At 44.6% G+C, this 19765-nt stretch overlaps 6 protein-coding genes across 9 annotated transcripts; 2 read left to right on the top strand and 4 right to left on the bottom strand.

The window, feature by feature from the left end:
• Positions 1 to 533: 533 nt before the first annotated feature.
• Positions 534 to 2032, bottom strand: LOC111072433. Its single transcript, XM_022364301.2, has 2 exons — positions 1800 to 2032; positions 534 to 1612 (listed from the first exon to the last, which is right to left on the bottom strand). Exons 1-2 carry the CDS (start codon positions 1820 to 1822, stop codon positions 1231 to 1233), a joined length of 405 nt encoding a protein of 134 aa, XP_022219993.2. The 5' UTR covers positions 1823 to 2032; the 3' UTR covers positions 534 to 1230.
• Positions 2033 to 2745: 713 nt separating this feature from the next.
• Positions 2746 to 5693, top strand: LOC111072466 (cdc42 homolog). Its single transcript, XM_022364367.2, has 3 exons — positions 2746 to 2853; positions 4463 to 4764; positions 4831 to 5693. Exons 2-3 carry the CDS (start codon positions 4477 to 4479, stop codon positions 5116 to 5118), a joined length of 576 nt encoding a protein of 191 aa, XP_022220059.1. The 5' UTR covers positions 2746 to 2853; positions 4463 to 4476; the 3' UTR covers positions 5119 to 5693.
• A 644-nt stretch (positions 5694 to 6337) lies between these two features.
• Positions 6338 to 7884, bottom strand: LOC111072419 (probable tRNA N6-adenosine threonylcarbamoyltransferase, mitochondrial). The gene is made up of 2 exons (XM_022364266.2): positions 7617 to 7884; positions 6338 to 7554 (listed from the first exon to the last, which is right to left on the bottom strand). Exons 1-2 carry the CDS (start codon positions 7805 to 7807, stop codon positions 6468 to 6470), a joined length of 1278 nt encoding a protein of 425 aa, XP_022219958.2. The 5' UTR covers positions 7808 to 7884; the 3' UTR covers positions 6338 to 6467.
• A 550-nt stretch (positions 7885 to 8434) lies between these two features.
• On the bottom strand, positions 8435 to 10748 carry LOC111072398 (Golgi resident protein GCP60). Its single transcript, XM_022364244.2, has 4 exons — positions 10485 to 10748; positions 9989 to 10416; positions 9243 to 9728; positions 8435 to 9173 (listed from the first exon to the last, which is right to left on the bottom strand). The coding sequence occupies exons 1-4, from the start codon at positions 10606 to 10608 to the stop codon at positions 8754 to 8756; spliced, it is 1458 nt and encodes a 485-aa protein (XP_022219936.1). The 5' UTR covers positions 10609 to 10748; the 3' UTR covers positions 8435 to 8753.
• A 248-nt stretch (positions 10749 to 10996) lies between these two features.
• Positions 10997 to 13453, top strand: LOC111072396 (probable RNA-binding protein CG14230). The gene is made up of 4 exons (XM_022364243.2): positions 10997 to 11275; positions 11339 to 11628; positions 11698 to 12820; positions 12895 to 13453. The coding sequence occupies exons 1-4, from the start codon at positions 11095 to 11097 to the stop codon at positions 13068 to 13070; spliced, it is 1770 nt and encodes a 589-aa protein (XP_022219935.2). The 5' UTR covers positions 10997 to 11094; the 3' UTR covers positions 13071 to 13453.
• Positions 13214 to 19765, bottom strand: LOC111072395. 4 transcript variants are annotated; one of them, XM_022364242.2, is made up of 5 exons: positions 19695 to 19765; positions 18057 to 18424; positions 15560 to 16626; positions 14527 to 14595; positions 13214 to 14448 (listed from the first exon to the last, which is right to left on the bottom strand). In XM_022364242.2, exons 2-5 carry the CDS (start codon positions 18057 to 18059, stop codon positions 13893 to 13895), a joined length of 1695 nt encoding a protein of 564 aa, XP_022219934.2. In that variant the 5' UTR covers positions 18060 to 18424; positions 19695 to 19765; the 3' UTR covers positions 13214 to 13892. The 4 variants fall into 4 exon arrangements, with proteins under 4 accessions (XP_022219934.2, XP_022219933.2, XP_022219931.2 ...); XM_022364241.2 differs by lacking the exon at positions 19695 to 19765 and adding an exon at positions 19543 to 19588; XM_022364239.2 differs by lacking the exon at positions 19695 to 19765 and adding an exon at positions 19310 to 19571.

Raw genomic sequence — 19765 nt, 5'->3', positions numbered from 1 at the left:
ACGCTGCATCTGATGATGAACGTTGGAAAACAAAATTGATTACAATCTAAATAATAAACATTAAGAATTATGAAACATTGCGCTCACTTTTGTAAACTTTCAGCTTTAGACACAACAACTTGCTCAGAATACTATTACCATATTACCATTAACAAGATTATTACCAAAATCTTTCCGAAATTTAAGCTCTTTAGAACACAAGATATACATAAAAAAGTTTTATATTCATAACATACAATACAAAACAGAAATTTATACTGTTGATACTTATTTTTTGCACTAGCAGTGACAATAAAGCTAGATGTTTTTAACAACAAAAAAGCTAGAATTCAAGCAAGAAGAAAATACTCGCAAAAATATGTGACATCGACAATGTTGTAGCTACGAGAAATCCCAATAATGAGATTCATCATGAATTATACAGTACTACCTGTTAATTAATTCATTTGTTTACTATGGCGATGAGGTAATTAGTTTGAAGCTCCCGCTATTTGGCTGTAAAAAAAAGCCTATGAGAATCGAGTGTGACCAGATATTTTTGTATATTTTCATTACATCTATTTCACAATTCATAATTTGTTGATTGTATTACATTTTTGATATATAACGAATTTGATTGCTGGATATATTTTGAAGACATATATAAACGCTCCTCTCCGATACGAGACTAACTATTTAATGTCAGTGCTGCAAAATGATGGACGTCGCAAGACTTGTTACATGACACTGTCAAAGCGCCAAAATTCAAAAAACTTTCGACTTCTCAAATCTTAATATATGTACTTGGTTACAACTAAATGAACTATCATACAATAAATGCTTAGACTAAATGTGAACGAATGGAAAATTTAGATGTATATTTTGTCTTAGTTCTTAGCGATTTAAGCTTACATGAGCAGCTTGGGTCCGTGGGTCGTCACTCCACACACAGAATAACATTATTATTAATAACTACCATAACAGTACAATTACAAAACGATACAAGTTCGGACTTGGCCATGCAATCTGAGCTTCGATTGGCACTCTTTTCTCTTGTATTTGATTGATTGTGTGTGTGTGTGTGTTTGTGTGTAGGTGGGTGTGTGTGAACTTGCGTGCTATGGCAAGTGCAATTATCCCTGCAAAAAGTGTGTATTTGAAGCTATAAGTGGTGTTGTGTATCGGTTTATTTAAAGTTTCAGACAGCATGCCAAAAGTCCATCCTAATCATTCTGCCTATACATACTAAGTTTAGTGAGTGTTTCGCTTGGCACGCTCGACATGCAGGTCATATAGCATTTTGTTCTTATCATAGTAATAGGGATTTTGGTCGGCACTTAGCTCCGGATTGTATCCATATATGGTTCCGTCTCCATTTAGGATATCAATCGAATTAGTAGCCCCGGCCGCCGCCGCTGCTGCTGCTGGTGTGGCGACGGCTGTGGCTCCAGCTGCAGGTCCACCAGCGATCACAGGCACTGTATTGTAATTGTTGTGGTCATTTATCTGAGTCGGAATACTGCAGCTGCTGCTGCTGCTGCTGTTCCCATCGTCGTAGTTCAAATGAAGATTGTTGATTCGCTTGGAGAGGGGCGTGGACTCGCATGGCAGGTCATCTTCACGACTGCGTTTTCTAGGGCAGAAAGAACAGATATTCAAGTCAGATATTGGGTATATTTATATTTGGTTTCATTGCAGGCTCATACGAAACCAAACTGCGCACTCATTGAGTCGCAGCCATCTAGTTTACTCAGCAGACTCGTCGACACTCGATGGCTTTTAATATCCACAGGATGCACATGCACTTGGCCAACACCTACCTTGTCTTTAGAAATCCAGCCATTCCGTTCTTTAGCCAGCAAATTAGCTAGCTGGTCCCCTATCTCTGTTGTTCTTTTCACGGGCTGCTTTGGCAGTGTGACTGCGTATGCCAAAGAACAGTGTTGCGTAGTTCTTGACACGATGATAAAAAAAGATCGAATAAATAATTTTAAAAAAGCTGCTGTAGCTACTGCTGCCTCAGCTAGACAGTGCTTTTCTAAAGTGATCTGTGAATATTAAATGACACAGTTCTGTCAACCCACTAGATAATATCTAAATATACTAAATATGCCGAGTGGGGTGGAAATATTTCGTCACAGTGCTCGTCATTTGCACGCATACAGCTCGCTGGAGTACCGTATATTAACGGTATATTTTGAAAATGAGAAGGTATATTTCGGTATATTTCTGAGGGCCAGGACGGTATATTTTAGCGATGGGCCCGCGGCGGTCACACAGGCGAACACACACATTTAGTCAAAATTTACGTTTTATGCTTTGGCCGTTTTTGTTTGAACTTTAATATGTAAACAATCCAATGAAAAATAGTTCTAAAAACTTGCCAATCTTGTAAAAAATGTATGTATCTATCGGATAAAATTATTTGTTTAGGGCTGAGAGGGCCAACTAGCTAGTAAAATTAAACGGAATATAAAATTCGAGGAATATCAACGTTGAATGTTTTGAAAAAAAACAGTCGATACTATCGTGATAGTATCGGGCTCAAATAATTATTAAAAAACCCTTGAAACCTTTTAGGAATTTGTCCATTGTAAAAATTAGATGCCACCTGTCGATTTGTTTACAAATGTGTCTTCGTATTTTATAGCAGCCAATCCAAACATATCAAAAGCGCAACGACTGTAGCTCGATACTATCATGATAGTCGCAAAACCGTCGATAGTAGAGGCTAGCAGTAAAATATCGATACTATCGATAGTGCCCTCGATGGTTTGACACCTCTGTTCCGTAAAAAAAATTGAGCCCAACCCACTCCAAAAAAGAAAAAGAAATAGAACGGACGTCTAGTACGTACCAGAATTACAATAAATTGTAAGTAAAGTCTGTGTGGCAATGCAATTGAGTATACCCGGTAGCCAAGCTTCAAAACTGGCAAACTTACGATCCAAAAGAAAGGAGAAAATTCTGAAGTGAAAAGTGAACACGAAACGTTATCGATGACTGCTTCTTGGCTGCTTCTATGGGCGTGCTTGCCTGTGTGTGCGTGTGTGCGCGTGTATGTGTGTGAATGAGATGGTGTGTCTCGGTGACAAATGATTGGTTCCAAATTTCATTCTATTCCTATTTTTTTTTGTGGATCCCAATCGATGCGTCGTTAATTTGTAAATAGTGTGCTGGGCTTTCTATTAATTGTATATGGCAGCCAGTGCATGTGTGTGTGTGTTTTTTTGGCAAAAAACAAGTTTACATGATTGGTACCCACACATGTGCAGATGGTCGGTGTCGGTGTCCAAATAAATTAGCATATTGCCCGCTCTCGTTAATGCAGTTACAGCCGCTGTCGAAGTAGCCTGTCGGCGACAAGATGCATATGTATTAAAAAAAACTGCATTTAAACGCATTCATACACGCAACATCGCACATGCACACACACTTAAAAACACAACGAAGTTATGCGACTCTGGCTCTATACGGGAGTGTGTGTGTTGGGTTTCACATTAGAATTTTGCTGCTGTCTGAGCTTATCTACATTGTATTTCGCTTTTCTGCTTTCTGCTCGTTCTGTTTGAGTCATCGGTGGCGCGGCGATTGTGCGGTCTGCTGCTCTGTCAGATACAATTCCTTCGCGCCCCGATAAGGCAGTAAGAGAGTCGCCGTTTACGCAGTAAACAGCTACTACGACTAGCAAGCAGTAACACTAGCCTATGCCAGAGCAGAGCCCACCCTCGCCTCGATTCAGAGGCGCGCTAGTTGTTGCAAACAAGGACCACACCCCGACCCTGTTGTAGGGCTGTTTGTGGAACAGGAGCGGACACCCTACTCCAAGACATTTGTGGAAATACCTTACTTTAACCTTTGCCGCCATTGGATCTTTGTGTCCGGTAACTGCTTCTGGTCTTAGTCGTAGCGAAAAAGTTTAGAAACGTTTCCAAACCCTAAAGAACATTTATTCGTGCTCGACCGAACATATTAAGCCATGAATCTTTGCACAAACACCTGTATACCGAACCATAAAAGAGCTGAAGCTACCAATTCAGGACATTTTCTCTGCTCAATGTTCACACATTCTCTAGCAAAGAGAAATGGGTGTTGTCCTTTCTTTTAGAGCTTAAAACGATTGGGGTGAAGCTATAGGTTGTGGTCGTCAATAAATGATAGCCCGCCGCGGATGTTCCGAGTCCCCGATGGGCTTCCGTTCCGTCCCTGCCTTGTGTGTGTGTGTGAAAGTAATTAAGACGAAGCACCATACATAAGTAGCTAGCACGAGTGTCGATGTTCTGTGGTGTCTTTGTGTTCATTAATTGAGTTGGAAGTAGGGTTGCTGGTGCTGGTGCGCTGGTGCGGGTGCGGGTGAGCCAAGTGTCACCAGGTTCATTCGATATGAAAACATTGATTGTCCCGGTCATTCGGGCTTCGGTGATGGCTTCCGTATACCTACTGATTTGGAAAAGAGTTTATAATCGTTTGCAATAATTCGCAGGAGTTTTCCACAAAATGCAAACCATCAAGTGTGTGGTCGTTGGCGACGGAGCTGTGGGTAAGACCTGCCTGCTCATCTCCTACACAACCAACAAATTTCCATCGGAATATGTGCCAACTGTATTTGACAATTATGCGGTGACGGTGATGATTGGCGGCGAGCCCTACACACTGGGCCTGTTCGATACGGCCGGTCAGGAGGATTACGATAGGCTTCGCCCTTTGTCCTATCCGCAGACAGATGTCTTTCTCGTATGCTTCTCGGTGGTCAGTCCCAGTTCATTTGAGAATGTTAAAGAAAAGGTAAGAAGTCTCAAGCATAATGGAATCAACTCTCAACTAACTGGTCCCGCTTTTGTTTGTCTGTAGTGGGTTCCTGAGATCACGCACCATTGCCAGAAGACGCCATTCCTGCTGGTGGGCACACAGATCGATTTGCGCGACGAGACCAGCACACTTGAGAAGTTGGCCAAGAACAAGCAAAAGCCCATCACCATGGAACAGGGCGAGAAGCTGGCCAAAGAGCTGAAGGCCGTCAAATATGTCGAGTGTTCGGCTCTCACACAAAAGGGTCTGAAAAATGTCTTCGATGAGGCCATACTGGCCGCCCTGGAGCCACCAGAACCCACCAAGAAAAGGAAGTGCAAATTCTTATAATTCTTTTTTTTTTTTCTCTCTTTCTCTCATGTCCTATATATGTGTCTGTTTTTTTCGGCGTTTCCACACTACAATGTCCCTGCTTCTGCCTTTATAGACAAGTCTCTTACCCCCAAGATAAGTTTTAAAGTTTTAATTGTAGAATTCTACACTAGTTGCAGTCCTCCTCCCCCCAGTCCCAGTCTCTAGTACTTCAGATGGTTCCTCTGTGAGCCATCCGTCCGCATTTCCTATCATTTTATTGGGTAAAGCTGCTGTTTAATTTGAATCCAGTCTGAATAGTATCTTTTTTACACTATGGATAAAGGCTTCCGCCCCAGCCCAGACCCAACCCCAAAATCCAAAGCCTTGGCAAATGGAATCAAATATAAATCAAACAAAATTCTTCGCCCGACCCCAAAGCCAGTCGGGTCGGTCCCACTACTCCATTTTTGCACCCACTGTAGTTTTTTTTTTTTGGCGAAATTTCTCTAATTAAGTGAAAAAAGTAAAGATGATGAAACACAATAACAATATAGCGAAACAAATTATTTATATATAACTTTATATATACAACAAAAAAAGTCGTAAGTGAAAAAACAAAACAAAACAAAAAACTGAATGGAAAATACAAATAAAGTGAAATCAATCCAGAATAACAAAAAAACAAAATGATTAATTAAATGCAATTAACTTTTTGGTTATGCAAACAATTTTCAAAACGAATCGAGTCAGTCCCAAGCTAAATAAAATGCAACTAAAGAATGCAGCTTAAAATATAAAATAAAGTAAAATCTGATAATTCAACTGCAACAAGATTGAAAACCGATTAAGAATGGCGATGCGTATTGTGTACAACTAAGTATGAGTATTGAAAAATATGATAAAGAAAAACAACACACATAAATATTAAAAAAAAGATGTGAAGGAAACGAACACACACACACACACACAGACAGACGGACAGACAGACAGACAGACGGGCTCCCTACCGGGAGACACAACTGAAGTCTACAATCTATATAAATATATACATATAAATATATTTAATAATATGTATAATCTATAAAGTATAACAATAAAAACAAAACAAAAAACAACAAACACAACCAACCACACAACAAGCAAGAGAGAATATTTGTATTGTTGTTGTTCTAGCAGAAGAGCAGCAGCAGCAGCAGGCAGCAGCCGCAAAACAGAAACAGAAAGCAAATACGAACTATAATGCATTTTTTAATATTTTTATATGTATACATTATCAATTTTGACAGTGTTTTTTTTCCTAGACCTTAGTGATTTAACATTATTGATTTCAGATAATAATCTTATAAATAAAAACAAAAACGAAAATTCAAATAGTTAACATTTTTCTATGCCTTTGCATCGCCGCCTTGGCTGGCTCCGCCTCTCAGATGGTCGAGCGGCTTAATCCACTTGCATTTGATGGCCGTTCGGGTCACATCCTCAACGGAGGAGTCTCTGAACCCAGCCGAGCCCTGTATGTCAATGTTTTGGTAGTCGAATCTTAAATTCTTTGCGCTATTCGCCAGCAGTTGCTCGATGCCATGCCAGGCAATCATCACACCATTGTCCGAGCAGTAGCGCTTGAAGGGGCGATAGCTGCGGCAGTTATACTGCCCGGCCAGATGCTCAATGTTCCGGTAGATCACATCGTTGTTTGCCACACCGCCGGACACCACCAGAGTGGGCGATGCATCGCCAAATAGCCCGTTCGCCGGGTGCAGGCAGTACTCGAGTGCTCTCTGGGTGCGGTGCATGAGGTGCCGACTGACGGCCTGCAGCAGGCCGGCACAGAAGTCACTGTAGTTACTGATGATGCCATCAGGTGGGGTCTGCTCGAGCCTTTCCTTTGCCCGAATCGCACGGAACGAATTGTTCTTGATGCCCGCAAAACTGAAGTTGCAGTTGCGCTGCTGGGCAAGCGGCAGGGGGAAGTCGTAGGCATCTGGACAGAGAGCTGATTGAGCGGCATGCTCGATGGCCTGCCCCCCATTCCATGTTCTATATTGTGGCAGCACATACAAGCGCAGGCGGCGGGCAATCTTATCAAAAGCCTCGCCGGGGGCATCGTCAAGTGTCTGGCCGAGCAGGGTCAGCCTGCCGGGCCCGTGGACCAGGGCCAGCTGACAGTGGCCGCCGCTGATGAGCAGGCAGAGAAAGGGAAAGCTGATGGCCGATATGTGCTCCATGCGTGCCTGCAGGGCATGCGCCTCCATGTGATGTACCGGCAGCAGTGGCTTCTGCAGTTTTCGCGCCAGATGGCGGGCGAACCGCACGCCGACCAACAGACTCAATGGCAGGCCGGGCCGGTTGGTCACAGCAATGGCCGTCAGCTGCTCCGGCCTGAGATCCGCCTCGACTAGACAACGTTTGTAGGCATCCTCAATACGCGCTCGATGCAGGTCTTGAGCCCGTGGGGGAATTATGCCGCCATAGCTGCAATTAGAGCAATGCGGTGAGTGCAGCTCTTGATAAGCATGCCAAGCCATGCCACTTACCGCGTGTGGAACTCCTGTTGGGAGTACAAGACATTTGAGTGCACCCGGCCGTCGGTGTCAACAATGGCAATGCCCGTGTCATCGCAGGAAGTTTCGATGCCCAAGACATAGCTTAAGCGGCGCCTGTGGATCAGCAGTCTTAGCCCAGTGGCGAATCTAAGTCGGATCGTGGCACTGGACAAAGCCATCATAGCCTCTTTTTACACTGGGCTTATCATTGGATTTTTCCGGGCAATCCGGCGATCAAACGAGACTTAACCCACTTAACACCCCTCTATTTAAAATGTTGAGCACCCTTTGTTAAACCGCGGAAAAAATACTGTTTGTAAAGGGCTCCTTGTAGCTCCATCCTCCTCTTTACTTACAAAACAAAAGTGACCACCGACATCTTTCACCTGTAATGCGTAAAATATGTTAAAGTTACATAAATTTCGTGGAAATATTAAATAGCCCCCTGGTCGACAATGGGATAACGTTCTATTTTAATGATTGAAATCGTATTCCACGATTTTGATATTCAGTTTAACATTACTAGCTAGTGGGCCCTCTCAGCCCTAAACAAATAATTTTATCCAATTCCTCAATAAATTTTGTTCAGGATTGGCTAGTTTTCAGAACTCTTTTTTATTGGATTGTTTACATAACGAGGTTCAAACCAAAATGGCAAAGCATAAAACATCAGTGCGTACGTCACTGTTGCTGGTCAACCAAGTTTCTGCTATGAGTATGGACATTTGTACACCCTATTATACCCTTTAACTGATGTTAAATTTGTTTTCCAAGCTGCTTTAAAACATTAATACTAAGCTTTCATTCTCTACGTCTTTTCATTCTTTTTATTATTAAAAACTAAATAATAAATTATAATTGATTTGAATGCATCCATCTCCAGGGCCGCGACTGGGAACTAATATGTATTTTTGTTTTGTTTTGATTTTTGGAGATGGATAGATATACATACATATACATACACCAACACCAACACCCACACAGACATCGTAATGTTTTGGACTTGCACAAAGAGCCTTGCAATGGCGGCTGCTTGCACACTGAATATTTAGATAGTACATATGTATATGTAGATAAAATAGATTTCGCTTAAGTAACTGGGGGTATGGGGTATTCTGATTTGGCCTCTTAGCGCTCGTAATAGACGCGATAGTACAGGGTTTTGGAGCGCCAGATGCTGTAGCTGTTGTCGAACTTCAGCAAGTAGACGCCCTCGCCGGGATAGGAGTGGGAACCGACATAGACCTCGTTGTAGCACTCGCGCCGATAGATTGGCACAATAATTGAGATGGGCGCCTTTGAGGCAGCAATCGGATTGTTCAGGCCATTCTGATCCTGCGACAATGTGCCCGACTCCAGGTCCTCAGTGGTGGACAGATAATCTTCGTCCACACAATCCTCTTCCTCATCGCTGTCGCTCACGTGTACCGTCACCTCGTTGGTCACCGGCTTGGCCCACTCGAAGTAAATGCCGAAACCAATGTCGTAGCTGTCTGTGGCAAATTCCCAAAAGATGCACTTCCCGTTCATATTGGTGGGCACACGAACCTGCAAATAACCAAAATGTTTTCAATCTCCATGTGTGTTCTTTCGCGCTGACGAAATTACGAGACCCACCGTCACCGTGTCGCCATGTCCGATGGTAATGACGCCATCGCCATCGCCTGCGGACACTTCAGTCTTGAACTGCTCGATGTCGGGTCGCGTCCAGATTTTGGCCGGGCGAATCATCACATAATCATCGTACTCATCGTTCACATGGTTGTGCTGCTCCTGTCCGTACTCTCCGCCTGCCTGTGTCTGTGCCTGCTCGACGTGCTGCTGCTCGTGCTGGTGCTGGTGCTGCTCCTCTGTCTGCTGCTCAAAATCACCCAGTTTTAAGCCCTCCATGGCATTCGCTAGATCGGTGCTGCTATTATTGTTGTTGGCCGGAGCCATTTCCTCCTTTTCCTGATGTGCCTTTTCCTGGGTCTGTGTCTGGTTCTGGTTCTGATTTTGCAAATGCAACTGCTGCATATACTGATGGTAGTGCTCGCGCTGCAGCTGGTGTATGAGTACAGCCTGCTGCTCTGGATTTCCCGGAAACTGTTTCTCGGCATACAGCTTAGAATAGACAGACAGGGAGACAGAGAGAGAAGGTATGAGATACGGGAATGAGAAATTGAACTGACCGATAAATTTGTTTGGAAATTGGGTCACGACCCCTTTGTGGGCCACAGGGCACACCGTCAAGGCCACTGCCGACCGGGCCCAGACACTAATCGTGAATTATTGAACCCAACAACAGGTGCAAGGGCTCGCCGTAGGTTGGGGAGGGATTGGGGGCTGGCGCTATGGGAAACCGTGGAAAATCGATTGTCTACCTTGAACTGCTGGTATGTCTGCTTGTTGAGAGCGTCCTGCAGCTGACGTCGTTGCAGCTCCTCTTTGTAACCCTCCTCCAGCAGCTCCTGCTGCTGGCGCTCCCGTTTCTGTGCCACCTCCTTCTCCAGTTCCATGCGTCGCAAGTCTTTTCGCAATGTCTCATCGCGGTCCTGACGCACCGCCTCGATATAGGGTCGAAATGCACTGCACATCGTGTCCAGTAGATCAATGAACCCCTCCATGGCCTGCTCCCGGCTTATGTCGCCCAGAAGCTGCCAGTGCTGCTGGCGGTCGCGGCCAATTACATCGAGCACGCCCAAAGCTGGGGCATCGTTCGTTTTGAAGGGTCCGAGAGATGCCTGCTGCTTGAAGGCGATTAGCTTCAGATTGTCCTCGTAGGACAGGTGTATGGCTTTGCCCGAGTTCTCTGTAATATATGCGATTACGTGTTAGAAGGAAGCCCGCACACAACTCAATTGGCTGTGGTTTACATACGTTTGTAGAATGTGAATGCTAGTCGGTAGAGTTCTTGCAGCGGAAATCCCCATTTCTCTGCAGCTGGGACTGGGGGTGCGGCTGTCGCTGTTGGTGTGTCGCTGCTGCTTGTCGCGGTCTCCATATTTGCCGCCAGTGTTTTCCCGATGTTTCCAAAGTCTGTTTGCCTCTATAAAAAATTCGCACAATCAAAACAAAAAAATATAATTCGTATGTGACGTTTTCTTCAAGTGTGACCGTCGTGCCACAAAATATCAGTGTTTTCCAACATTGACTGCAGGTATTGGTGCCTGCAATTATAGCTATTTTATGGCTATGTTTTAGTTATTTTTTATAAATACATGAAATTGCTTGTCTCCAAAAAACATATCTATATGTATATATAATTTTTGTTTTATTTTATTGTGCTACTGTAACTAAGTCCTCATAGTGTCCGCCATGATATTTTAAGACAATTAAACTCTTCAAAATTTAGCTTAATTTTTTCCGAACGTGTTTAAGAAGCTAGTTTCTCACGCCAATCGGCGCGGGCAGACCTATACCACATACTACACGTGCACTGAGTTCCGTTTAGTTGATGTCCATTTGAATAAAGAAATTTAACTTAACGATGAGCAGTACACGCTTCTTCTTGGCAGATCTGCCAACCCGAGCAACCGAATCGGATCTGCGGAGCCTGTTCCAGGACTATGGCCATGTGGAGCAGGTGGACCTGAAGCGGAAAGAGCAGGAGGATGGCCCAGACAAAATAATCGGATTCGTTACACTCCAGACGGACGATGCGCACTACTGTGAGTGGGCTACACATTAAGAATGGGAAGCCTATTTATGATCATTCGACTTCTTGCCCGTAGGTCTGAACGAGCTCAACTGGCAGAAGCTGCACGGCTCCAAGCTTAGGATATCTGTGGCCAAGGAGTCCTTTCTGGATCGGCTAAAGCGTGAGCGCGAGGAGAACCAGCAGAGGGAGCAGGGCCAGCAGGAGAGCGAAAGCTTCAACGAGAGCACCTCGCGGCTACTCAAGGAGAATACACAAAATAAGCGCCGGGTGTTTGGCGAAGACGAGGAGATCGGCGATGACGAGGTTGGGCTCGAGCTGCTCATCACCAAGAAGCGTGCCGCTCACTCCATGCACAATGGCAAAGTAAGCTGTCGGCCTTGGATTCATCCTGTATCAAGTATCAACCCATTTCTAAACCGTATTTCTTTTCAGATTGTCATTCAGAAGGAAGACGATGTGAAGCCGCTGCACATCATCGAGCAATATAAGAAGCCGGCCAAGCAGCAGCCGGATGCCAAGGTCAGCCAGGCCGAGCAGAAGCGTAAGGAGTCGCTTAACAAAATGCGGCAGGAGCATCTGCAGAAGAAGTCTGCCATACAGCAGGCTCTGTCCGCGATCACCGTGGACGGCAGCAGGGCGAAGCGAATCAAATTCAGCGATGCCGAGGAGGATGAGCACGAGCCTGAGCCGCAGCCGAAGAAGCAACCCAAGTTAGATCTCTTCGACGACGATGAGGAGGATGGCGAGGAGGATGATGAGCAGGTCATTATTCCCCAGTATGAGGGCAAGAAGGGAGAACGTTTGGTGGAAATGCAGAGCAAGCAAAGTTTGGATCCCCGTTTCCGCATCACAGCCACCTTTGTGGACGAGGAAGAAGGCGACTATGAGCAGAAAGATGCAGGTGCAGATCTAGATCATGCCGCGGACATGCCACAGGAAAGTGAACGCAACTGGCAAATGGGCATTCTGGAGCAGGTAGTCGGACGAAAGCTGACCAACACCAGTGAGAACGAGCGCAAGGCCGCCAAAAACAAGAAAATGCTCCGCTTCGATCCGGCCAACGAAGGTCACCAGAATCTGGTGCGACAAAAGGTGGTCCAGGAGAAGGAGAACAATTATACGATTCCAAAGACAAAGGATGCGAAGGCCAAAGACAAAGGAACTGTCGAGGCGCCTGTCTCAAAGGAAGCCTTCTACGTGGTCACCGACAGCCTCACGCAATCCCTCAATATGCGGGGCGAAGGCTTCAGCCTGCTGGACATGTTTGGCAGTGCCCACGACGAGGAGGTGGCCAAGCGCCAGGACCAGCTGGAGAAGCTAGGCAGCGAGAAGATTCTGGTGAGCAAACCAAATGCCAACAAACTGGGCCAACTGGCCACCCAAAATCCCTTCAGCTACGATTCATCCGAAAGTGAGGATGAGGCAGCGCCGGCAGCTGATCCAGATCCTGATCCAGCGAATGAGGAGGAGCCAGCCAAGAAGAAACCCAAACAAAAGAAATCCAAAATTCAAATGGAATCCTTCTTCATACCCAAGAACGATACCAGGCTGAAAGGTAAGGCTGTTCGTGTGTCGTGTGTCCTGTCTCTCTTTTCCAACTCTTTTTGGTTACTTCTTTTGATGTTGCAGAAGGTGCCCAGTTCTTTAGGACCACCAAGGCAGAGGTGGATCATGCCGACTATGACAAGGTGAAGAGCCGCCTTAAGCTTCTGATTGGCAATAAGATAGCCAAGACCCGAAAGAACCTGCCCAGCAAGGACATCAAGCAGCCCAGAAACAAAAATCCGAAAATACCCACCAAATAGATCCATCCCCACTGAGTAACAGATGCTCCGGCATCTGTCTTGTACCTACTTTAGTTAATTAGTTATAGGCATAAAGTGGTTTTTTTTTTCTCAAAAAATTGTGTATTTATCTAGATTACAGAAGGAAAAAAAAAATATATAGAGATATAGAGAGAGAATGGTAGTGGTAGTGGGAGAGAGAGATGATTATGTGTATAAGTTCCTGCACAAATGCATTTTGAGCCCCATTTCAGCTCGCAACTAGATTATCATAGAAATTTTCGATTGCTTATAAATCATGGCAATTCGGCCGATCCGACCCCGCAGCAGAAGCAGGAGAAGAGCGTTGCAGTTGCAGAACTTTTTCTCCTCCTCTGATTTGAACTTAGACTAAAATAAACGTTTTTTAAAATTATTTCTGGCACAAACATTGCGATTCGCAATATTCCGGTTTTGGGGGACTTCCTCCGTTCGGGGCGGTGGCGTAGGAATCCTTAAGCACTTTTGGCTGTCATGGATGACGGGGATGTGGCGCTGCGTCCCCGGCTCTATGTAAACGTTGCAAATCTCAATTAAAATTCGAGACGTAGCTCGTCTTTGGTACTTTGGTAATTCTCCGATCCGGGTCTCCTCCATCCGGTTCACGAGTGGTTTGTTTTTTTTTTGGTGGAGATTGTGGGGGTATTAAGTAAGAAGTATATAACCTACGCATCCGTGGATGCAGCACTCGCTGTCAGTGCCTCCGCCTGAGCATCGACATCCGGTTCATCGGGTACCAGAACAACAACAGCAGCAGTAGCAGCAGCGCTGCTTGGTTCATCTCGCTCCAATGTCGGACTGCGACTACGGTGGCTGGGTGACGACTTCACTGACAACACGGGGCTGGTCTGCTCGGTGGGTTTGGCTATCAGATGAGTGGAGGATGCTGGCGGTAGCGGTGAAGCTGCTTCTGCTGCTGTCTGCTGCTGTTTCTACTGTTGTTGCTGCTGTTGCTGCTTCTGCTGCTGCTGCTGGCGCTGTTGCTGCTGGTGGTGCCTGTGCTGAGGGAGAAGGAGCTATTGGCTGACTGATGGTACTGGTGCCCAGCTGTGTCTCTGGGACTGACGTCCTGCCCGCAGCCAGCTTCTCAATGGCAATCACCGTCCGATCCAGAAGATTCATGAATCGCTCCTCGCGTGCATCCATCCGTTTGAGGAGCTCTTCGTCGCGCTTCTCGCGCCTCTTCAAATACTCGATCAGCTCGTAATTGGTGCTGTCGCCATCGGTGGAGGTGGACAGCTTGCGCTTGCTCTTCTTCAGCGAGGTGGAGGAGCTGCAGTCGGACAGATTGTCCGTGTCCACGATAACATCCGGATGCAGGATGTTCTGGTCGATGCCCGGCGAGTAATAGTTCTGTGTCCTGCAAAGAGATGCGAGCATTATAATTTTTGGCTAAATCTTCGCTTGAATCCTTCCGCCTCCCCCGCCACTCACTCACCCATTGTAGTTGGTCTGCATCAGCTGAATGTCATCCGGATTGAATTCCCCCTCCGAAAGTGGCTCCGATCTGTGAATGGCAGGAATGAAGTTCCGTTTGGTTTGAATCGGTTTTAATAATGCCTGAAGAATACCCCTTGGAACCGCCTTAAAGTGTAACTTTTATCTGAATTTGTCTAATTTGTTTAGGGTTCAGCAAAAAAAGAAGAAAGGGGAGCACGGATGGACTCGCAGAAAAGTGAGCTACGGTAGGTACGGCAGGATTTTAATTGTATTAAGGATCTACTTCTATAATTCATATTTAAATTAAATATAATTCATATTTAATTAAATATAATTTATGTTTAAATTAAATAAATAATAATAATAATTTATATTTAAATTAAATATACATATTTCATATTAAATATATCTATTATCTATTATATTATTATTTTTTTTTTATAGGTCGGCGTCAACACTCTGAGTGGACCAATCGGTTTTGAGTGTGTTCCCCAACCACGGTATGATACATGGCTGATTGTTTATACACAACGACCCAGCAAACAGGCCACCAACCGCAGACAACGGGGCGGGGCAGTTGGGGAGAACAGGGGGGGGGGGGCGGACCCCCGGGGGGGGGGGGGGCGGGGGGGGGGGGGGCGGGGGGGGGGGGGCGGGCGGGGGGTATATAATCAAAAAGCCGTCATATTTAAAATAAAGTCCGTATAAAAAATAAATTTATGTGCAAATCAAAGTGTAGAATTCACTTTAATTAAACATACTCGTAGCAAATGTTTGTATTAAAAAATAGAATATTTAGTTTAAATATGTATTTTGTTTTTTTTTTTTTTTACTGTGCCCAATTAATTTTATTGAGTATATTGCGACTTTATTCCATGTATTTTCTAGAAGTTCCAAGTCAATCTGTTCCCTCAGCCTAGAATTTATCTACCTGTCTATCTGTCTTCTTCCTATTGCAGCAGGATGATTTAACTCTTAATCTTAACTCTGAGTGTAGGGCCTGACAACTGATGGAATGTAGATTTACTCACTTCATGGATATGTTGTTGTCGTTGTTGTTATTGTTCTGATGGTGCAAGTTGAGGGCTCCATTGCAGTCCTTCTCGTAGTCGGGCGTTTCGGCGGTGTCATCCATATGCCCATGACCATGAACAGGACCAATGCCATGTCCCAGATGAAGACCATGCCCCAGACCATGGCCGTGCCCCAGACTATGGCCGTGTCCGTGTCCGTGACCAAGTCCATGATGATGATCCTTAAATGCAGCATTCTGTGGCTCGTCGTCCTCGTCCTCATCCGGCGGCAGCTGAACACAGCCGCCATTGCTCAGGTGCAGTTCATTGCTCCGCTTTTGGGCGGCCACGGCAGCGGCAGCTGCGGCAGCCGCCACAGCGCCGGCCACATGCAGCTGAAGGGGATTGGGATTGTCGTCATAGACGCCGGCGGGCAGGCCCACCGTCAGGCCGTTGCCGTTGGAGCAGGGCACGTCGTTCAGCTGCGTCTCAACAAAGTGGTTGGGCAGGAAGCGCTCCAGCTTGCTGGCACCGCTCTGCGACGAGTCCGTGGAGTGGGCATGGCTCTGGCTGAGGCTCTGCAGCAGGCTGTGCTGGTGGGGCGTGAGATTGTCCTTGTTCAGCAGGACGCCGAGCTCGGCCGCCTGTCGCCGGCGCTGGTAGTAGGAGAGCTCGTTGTGATTCTTGGAGATGAGAGCCAGACGCTTGCCGTTGGAGCCCCAGCACTCGCCGCGCTGCTCCTCGATCTCCTTGAACAGGAACATGTACGGCCAGTTGCGACGCACGTGTCGCTCCGGATTCTTCTTCAGCTGCGTGTAGATCTTCTTGAGGTTCTCGTACCGATTGCAGCACTGCTTGGCCGTCCGCTTGCGGGCACTGAACCGATTCAGCACCTCGGCCACCATCTCCCACACACTGGCATGGTTCTTCCGGTTCGACTGGAACGCACTCTGTATGCGCTCCGACTTGACAATATTCAGCAGAGCCACCGACTCTGGCACATTGAAATAGCTTTCCGGTGTGCGCGGCGCCCGCTGGTGGTGATAGTTGCTCGTCGTCACTGGGGGTGGGTTGTTCTTCGTCTCCTGTAAAGATCGTTGATCGGGGTATAGTTTATTGGTTTTTACTTAAGCCCCTCTGATTAAAACGTTCCTAACCATCAATCAGGTGGCTAAAATATCACATTTAGTAGGTTCTAGGAGGGTGCTCGATATGTCGATCACTCGATCCCTTCCATCACTCAAATTAAACATAAATATAATTTCTTGTGTCGGATCGGATTCAAGTGTCGTATTTTCAGAATAAAGTTTCCATTCATTTAATTATTGGATTCTTCTTGACTTTATTATTATTATTATTTATTTACGACAAGTAAAAATTAAATAAATCTTGTGTGTTCTTTCTGCCGAACATGGGGAAGCAAATTTTATGGTAGTCGTATTTAAGAGTCAGGCCACTGAAATTGTGCTGAATTGGATCTTCCGCAAATCGGACATTTCCAGATTGGAGTGGAAACAAAATTTTTAACACTGTATTAATTAACCAAAAAATGATGGAAAATATAATGGTGAATATCAACTGAATACGTTCATTTATGTACATACATTTCTTGTACACCAAGCCCTTCCGATATTATTAAATATACGAAAACAAAGCCTCGTTTAATCTATCTGGTTATAGCATTGCATAGACCCCATAAGTAGGTAATATCGATCGGTAAATAAAAAGATCCCCTGACGGAATCATATGATAATATGAATATAATCAAATTGCTATATTATATATTATACTTCAACCGAATGTTATTAAATAATAAACATAATAAATAAAATGTTAATAAAAGTAACAGAGTTTCTTTTTTATTTATTTTTGTATTTCGCTCCACGAATTTCAATTAAAGTTTCTTTAATTAAGTGTAGCTCCTAGTAAACAATCGCTTCCTTATTATGTTTTAGTGTTTTAATAAAAACAATAAACATATTGAAATCGAATAAAAATCTTTAAACAAATCCAAATTGCTGGGAAATTTCATGTCATGCTTTCGGAAAATCTTTTAGAGTAGACAAGTGTACATAGATCAACATATGTACATATGTATGAATGTACATATGTATGTCTGTATATTTGATTGGTTGAAGATCAGTCATCTCATGGTCTTTTCTAAGAAAAACGAGTATGACTAATCTAAGTCAAAGTCCAAACATTTTTTTGACAATCATCACGGAATCGTATAATATCACATTAAAGTGCATACTCGTACATATGTACATACATATGTATGTAAATATATACATAGATCTCTGATCTCAATCTTCGTTTTACACACTGCAACTGCAACTGTAACTGCAACTGCATTTGGCATTGGAATTTCGAGTATTCCTAGCCGAACCGATCTTTAAATCGCTCTCTCAGATTCTTTTCTCTTGCTCATTTCCCTCTCTCTCTCTCTTCTAATGTAATTTTCTCTCTGTTTTCCTGACTCTCTCGTGTATTCACTTCATTCATCTTTGCTTACCATTTGAGAATTTTTGTTGTAGTCAGCCGCTTTTTCGTTGCTCCTCCTTCCTCCTGCCGCCCACCCGTTTTTGCTGAGTAGGCGTAACGCTGAGATCTCTCCTCTTCTCTATTTTTGCTCTTTATCTTCTTTGTCTGTGTGTGTTTGCTAGTGTGTGTGTACGTGCTTCACGCTTTTCAATGGTTGCTCCTTTTGTAACTTGTAATGGCGGCTTCTGCCACGGAGTTGGGGAAGGGTTCCTCTATTTCTTGTTGTTTCTGTCTAACGGTATTTTGCATTTCAAATATAATGAAACGGCTCGCTGCATTTACCGCTTATAACGGTAACGGTTATTCCATGCACTTTTCTATTCCCCATCCAATTGATGTCTAGAAAAATGACACCGCGAAATGGAACGAAACGGAAGAGAACATTAAAAATCGCATTTACAGCAAAAAAAAAAAACACAAATTAAACACAAAAATTAAAAAAAAAAAAAAGGAGAACACACAGACAAACAGAACACCAAAACCGAATCGGAGACTCAATAAACAACAACTGAAAAGGGAATAAACGGGCGAATAAAGGCGATTTTTGTACTTGTGTACTTCTTTGTTGTTGTTGTTTTTTTTTTTTTATTCTGTTGTTGGTGTTACTCGGATTTCGTTATTTCGTTGTTGACAACAAACCCCGACAACGACTATTAATATTTAGAAGTTAACCTTTTAGCCTCAGACGGCGGCTCATCGGCTACGGACAGGGGCAGCAGCAGCGTCGACAAAAAACAAAAAAACAAAAAAAAGAAACAGAACAGCAACAAAAATAAATCACAAAAAAAAAAATTTATATGCACATGTGCCCCTGTTTATACCATTCCACATACAAAATGTACATGTACAGATGTACGTATTGTGTGTACATAAATACATATGTTTGTATGTATGTATATATAGAAGCGTGCATCTACTGTTAGACGCTGGGCTTTAGCCGCTAGTCCCTGTCGCCCGCGCGCACTCTTTTTTTTCACTCGATCACATTCATGCACGCACGCACGCACGCTCACAGTCCTAATCCGCTCACGGACGGTCTTTCAATCCCTCCCAGGCTCTTCACGATCTCACACGCGACACTTTCACTCTTTCACTCACGCACATCGTTTGATTGCAATTGCAATTGCATTTTTGCTTGGAGCTGTGTGCAGTTTTTGTAAATCCTTCTGTTTGCAGGCGACTCTCGGGCACTGTAGCTCAAGTTCAAGTTGGTACTCCACTCACGGTCGTCAGTTGTTGTCCCACCACTCACTCACGCGCCGATTCATCCATTCTTTCGCTCACGCGCAGTTTCCTAGAGTATTTCACTCACGCACGTTGGAATGCAATTGCAATTGCAATTCGCTTGGTTGTTTAAGACAGGGGACGGTGGCCGGGGGACTGTAGTACGGGGGGTATCGATCCGATGGCTATGTACGAGTATGTACATATGTCCGTTGTCTTGAGATTCAACTAACCAACTAAAAACTAACCAAACCAAACAACAACGAAACTGAAACTGAACTTTTTCGTGGCGATCCCGTAGTCGATACTAACGGCAGTCGAATCCACACACACACACACACACACATACACTCGAGCACACATGTGGACACACCAACACACATACATTCACATAGTGCTACGGTCGTTAGGCGGACGAAGACGCCGCCGCGCCACTCGGTCCGTCCGATCACAAGT

Source organism: Drosophila obscura, unplaced genomic scaffold (genome assembly GCF_018151105.1).
Source record: "Drosophila obscura isolate BZ-5 IFL unplaced genomic scaffold, ASM1815110v1 contig_165, whole genome shotgun sequence".
Lineage (NCBI taxonomy): Eukaryota > Metazoa > Arthropoda > Insecta > Diptera > Drosophilidae > Drosophila > Drosophila obscura.
The sequence above is the reverse complement of the archived record's forward strand: the minus strand, read 5'-3'. Positions and strand labels throughout refer to the sequence as shown.

Excerpts from the sequence above, each read along its gene's own strand:
- LOC111072433 (XM_022364301.2), bottom strand. The coding sequence starts at position 1,822 with ATGGCTGGATTTCTAAAGACAAG. Across the intron at positions 1,613-1,799 it reads GCTGGATTTCTAAAGACAAG|AAAACGCAGTCGTGAAGATG; the intron begins GTAGGTGTTGGC and ends TTTCTGCCCTAG.
- LOC111072466 (XM_022364367.2), top strand. The coding sequence starts at position 4,477 with ATGCAAACCATCAAGTGTGTGGTCGTTGGCGACGGAGCTGTGGGTAAG. Across the intron at positions 4,765-4,830 it reads TTGAGAATGTTAAAGAAAAG|TGGGTTCCTGAGATCACGCA; the intron begins GTAAGAAGTCTC and ends GTTTGTCTGTAG.
- LOC111072419 (XM_022364266.2), bottom strand. The coding sequence starts at position 7,807 with ATGATGGCTTTGTCCAGTGCCACGATCCGACTTAGATTCGCCACTGGG. Across the intron at positions 7,555-7,616 it reads CAACAGGAGTTCCACACGCG|CTATGGCGGCATAATTCCCC; the intron begins GTAAGTGGCATG and ends CTCTAATTGCAG.
- LOC111072398 (XM_022364244.2), bottom strand. The coding sequence starts at position 10,608 with ATGGAGACCGCGACAAGCAGCAGCGACACACCAACAGCGACAGCCGCA. Across the intron at positions 10,417-10,484 it reads AGCATTCACATTCTACAAAC|AGAACTCGGGCAAAGCCATA; the intron begins GTATGTAAACCA and ends CATATATTACAG. Across the intron at positions 9,174-9,242 it reads GACATGGCGACACGGTGACG|GTTCGTGTGCCCACCAATAT; the intron begins GTGGGTCTCGTA and ends GGTTATTTGCAG.
- LOC111072396 (XM_022364243.2), top strand. The coding sequence starts at position 11,095 with ATGAGCAGTACACGCTTCTTCTTGGCAGATCTGCCAACCCGAGCAACC. Across the intron at positions 11,276-11,338 it reads GACGGACGATGCGCACTACT|GTCTGAACGAGCTCAACTGG; the intron begins GTGAGTGGGCTA and ends TCTTGCCCGTAG. Across the intron at positions 11,629-11,697 it reads ACTCCATGCACAATGGCAAA|ATTGTCATTCAGAAGGAAGA; the intron begins GTAAGCTGTCGG and ends ATTTCTTTTCAG.
- LOC111072395 (XM_022364242.2), bottom strand. Across the intron at positions 14,596-15,559 it reads GACAACAACATATCCATGAA|ATCGGAGCCACTTTCGGAGG; the intron begins GTGAGTAAATCT and ends TGCCATTCACAG. Across the intron at positions 14,449-14,526 it reads ATGCAGACCAACTACAATGG|GACACAGAACTATTACTCGC; the intron begins GTGAGTGAGTGG and ends ATCTCTTTGCAG.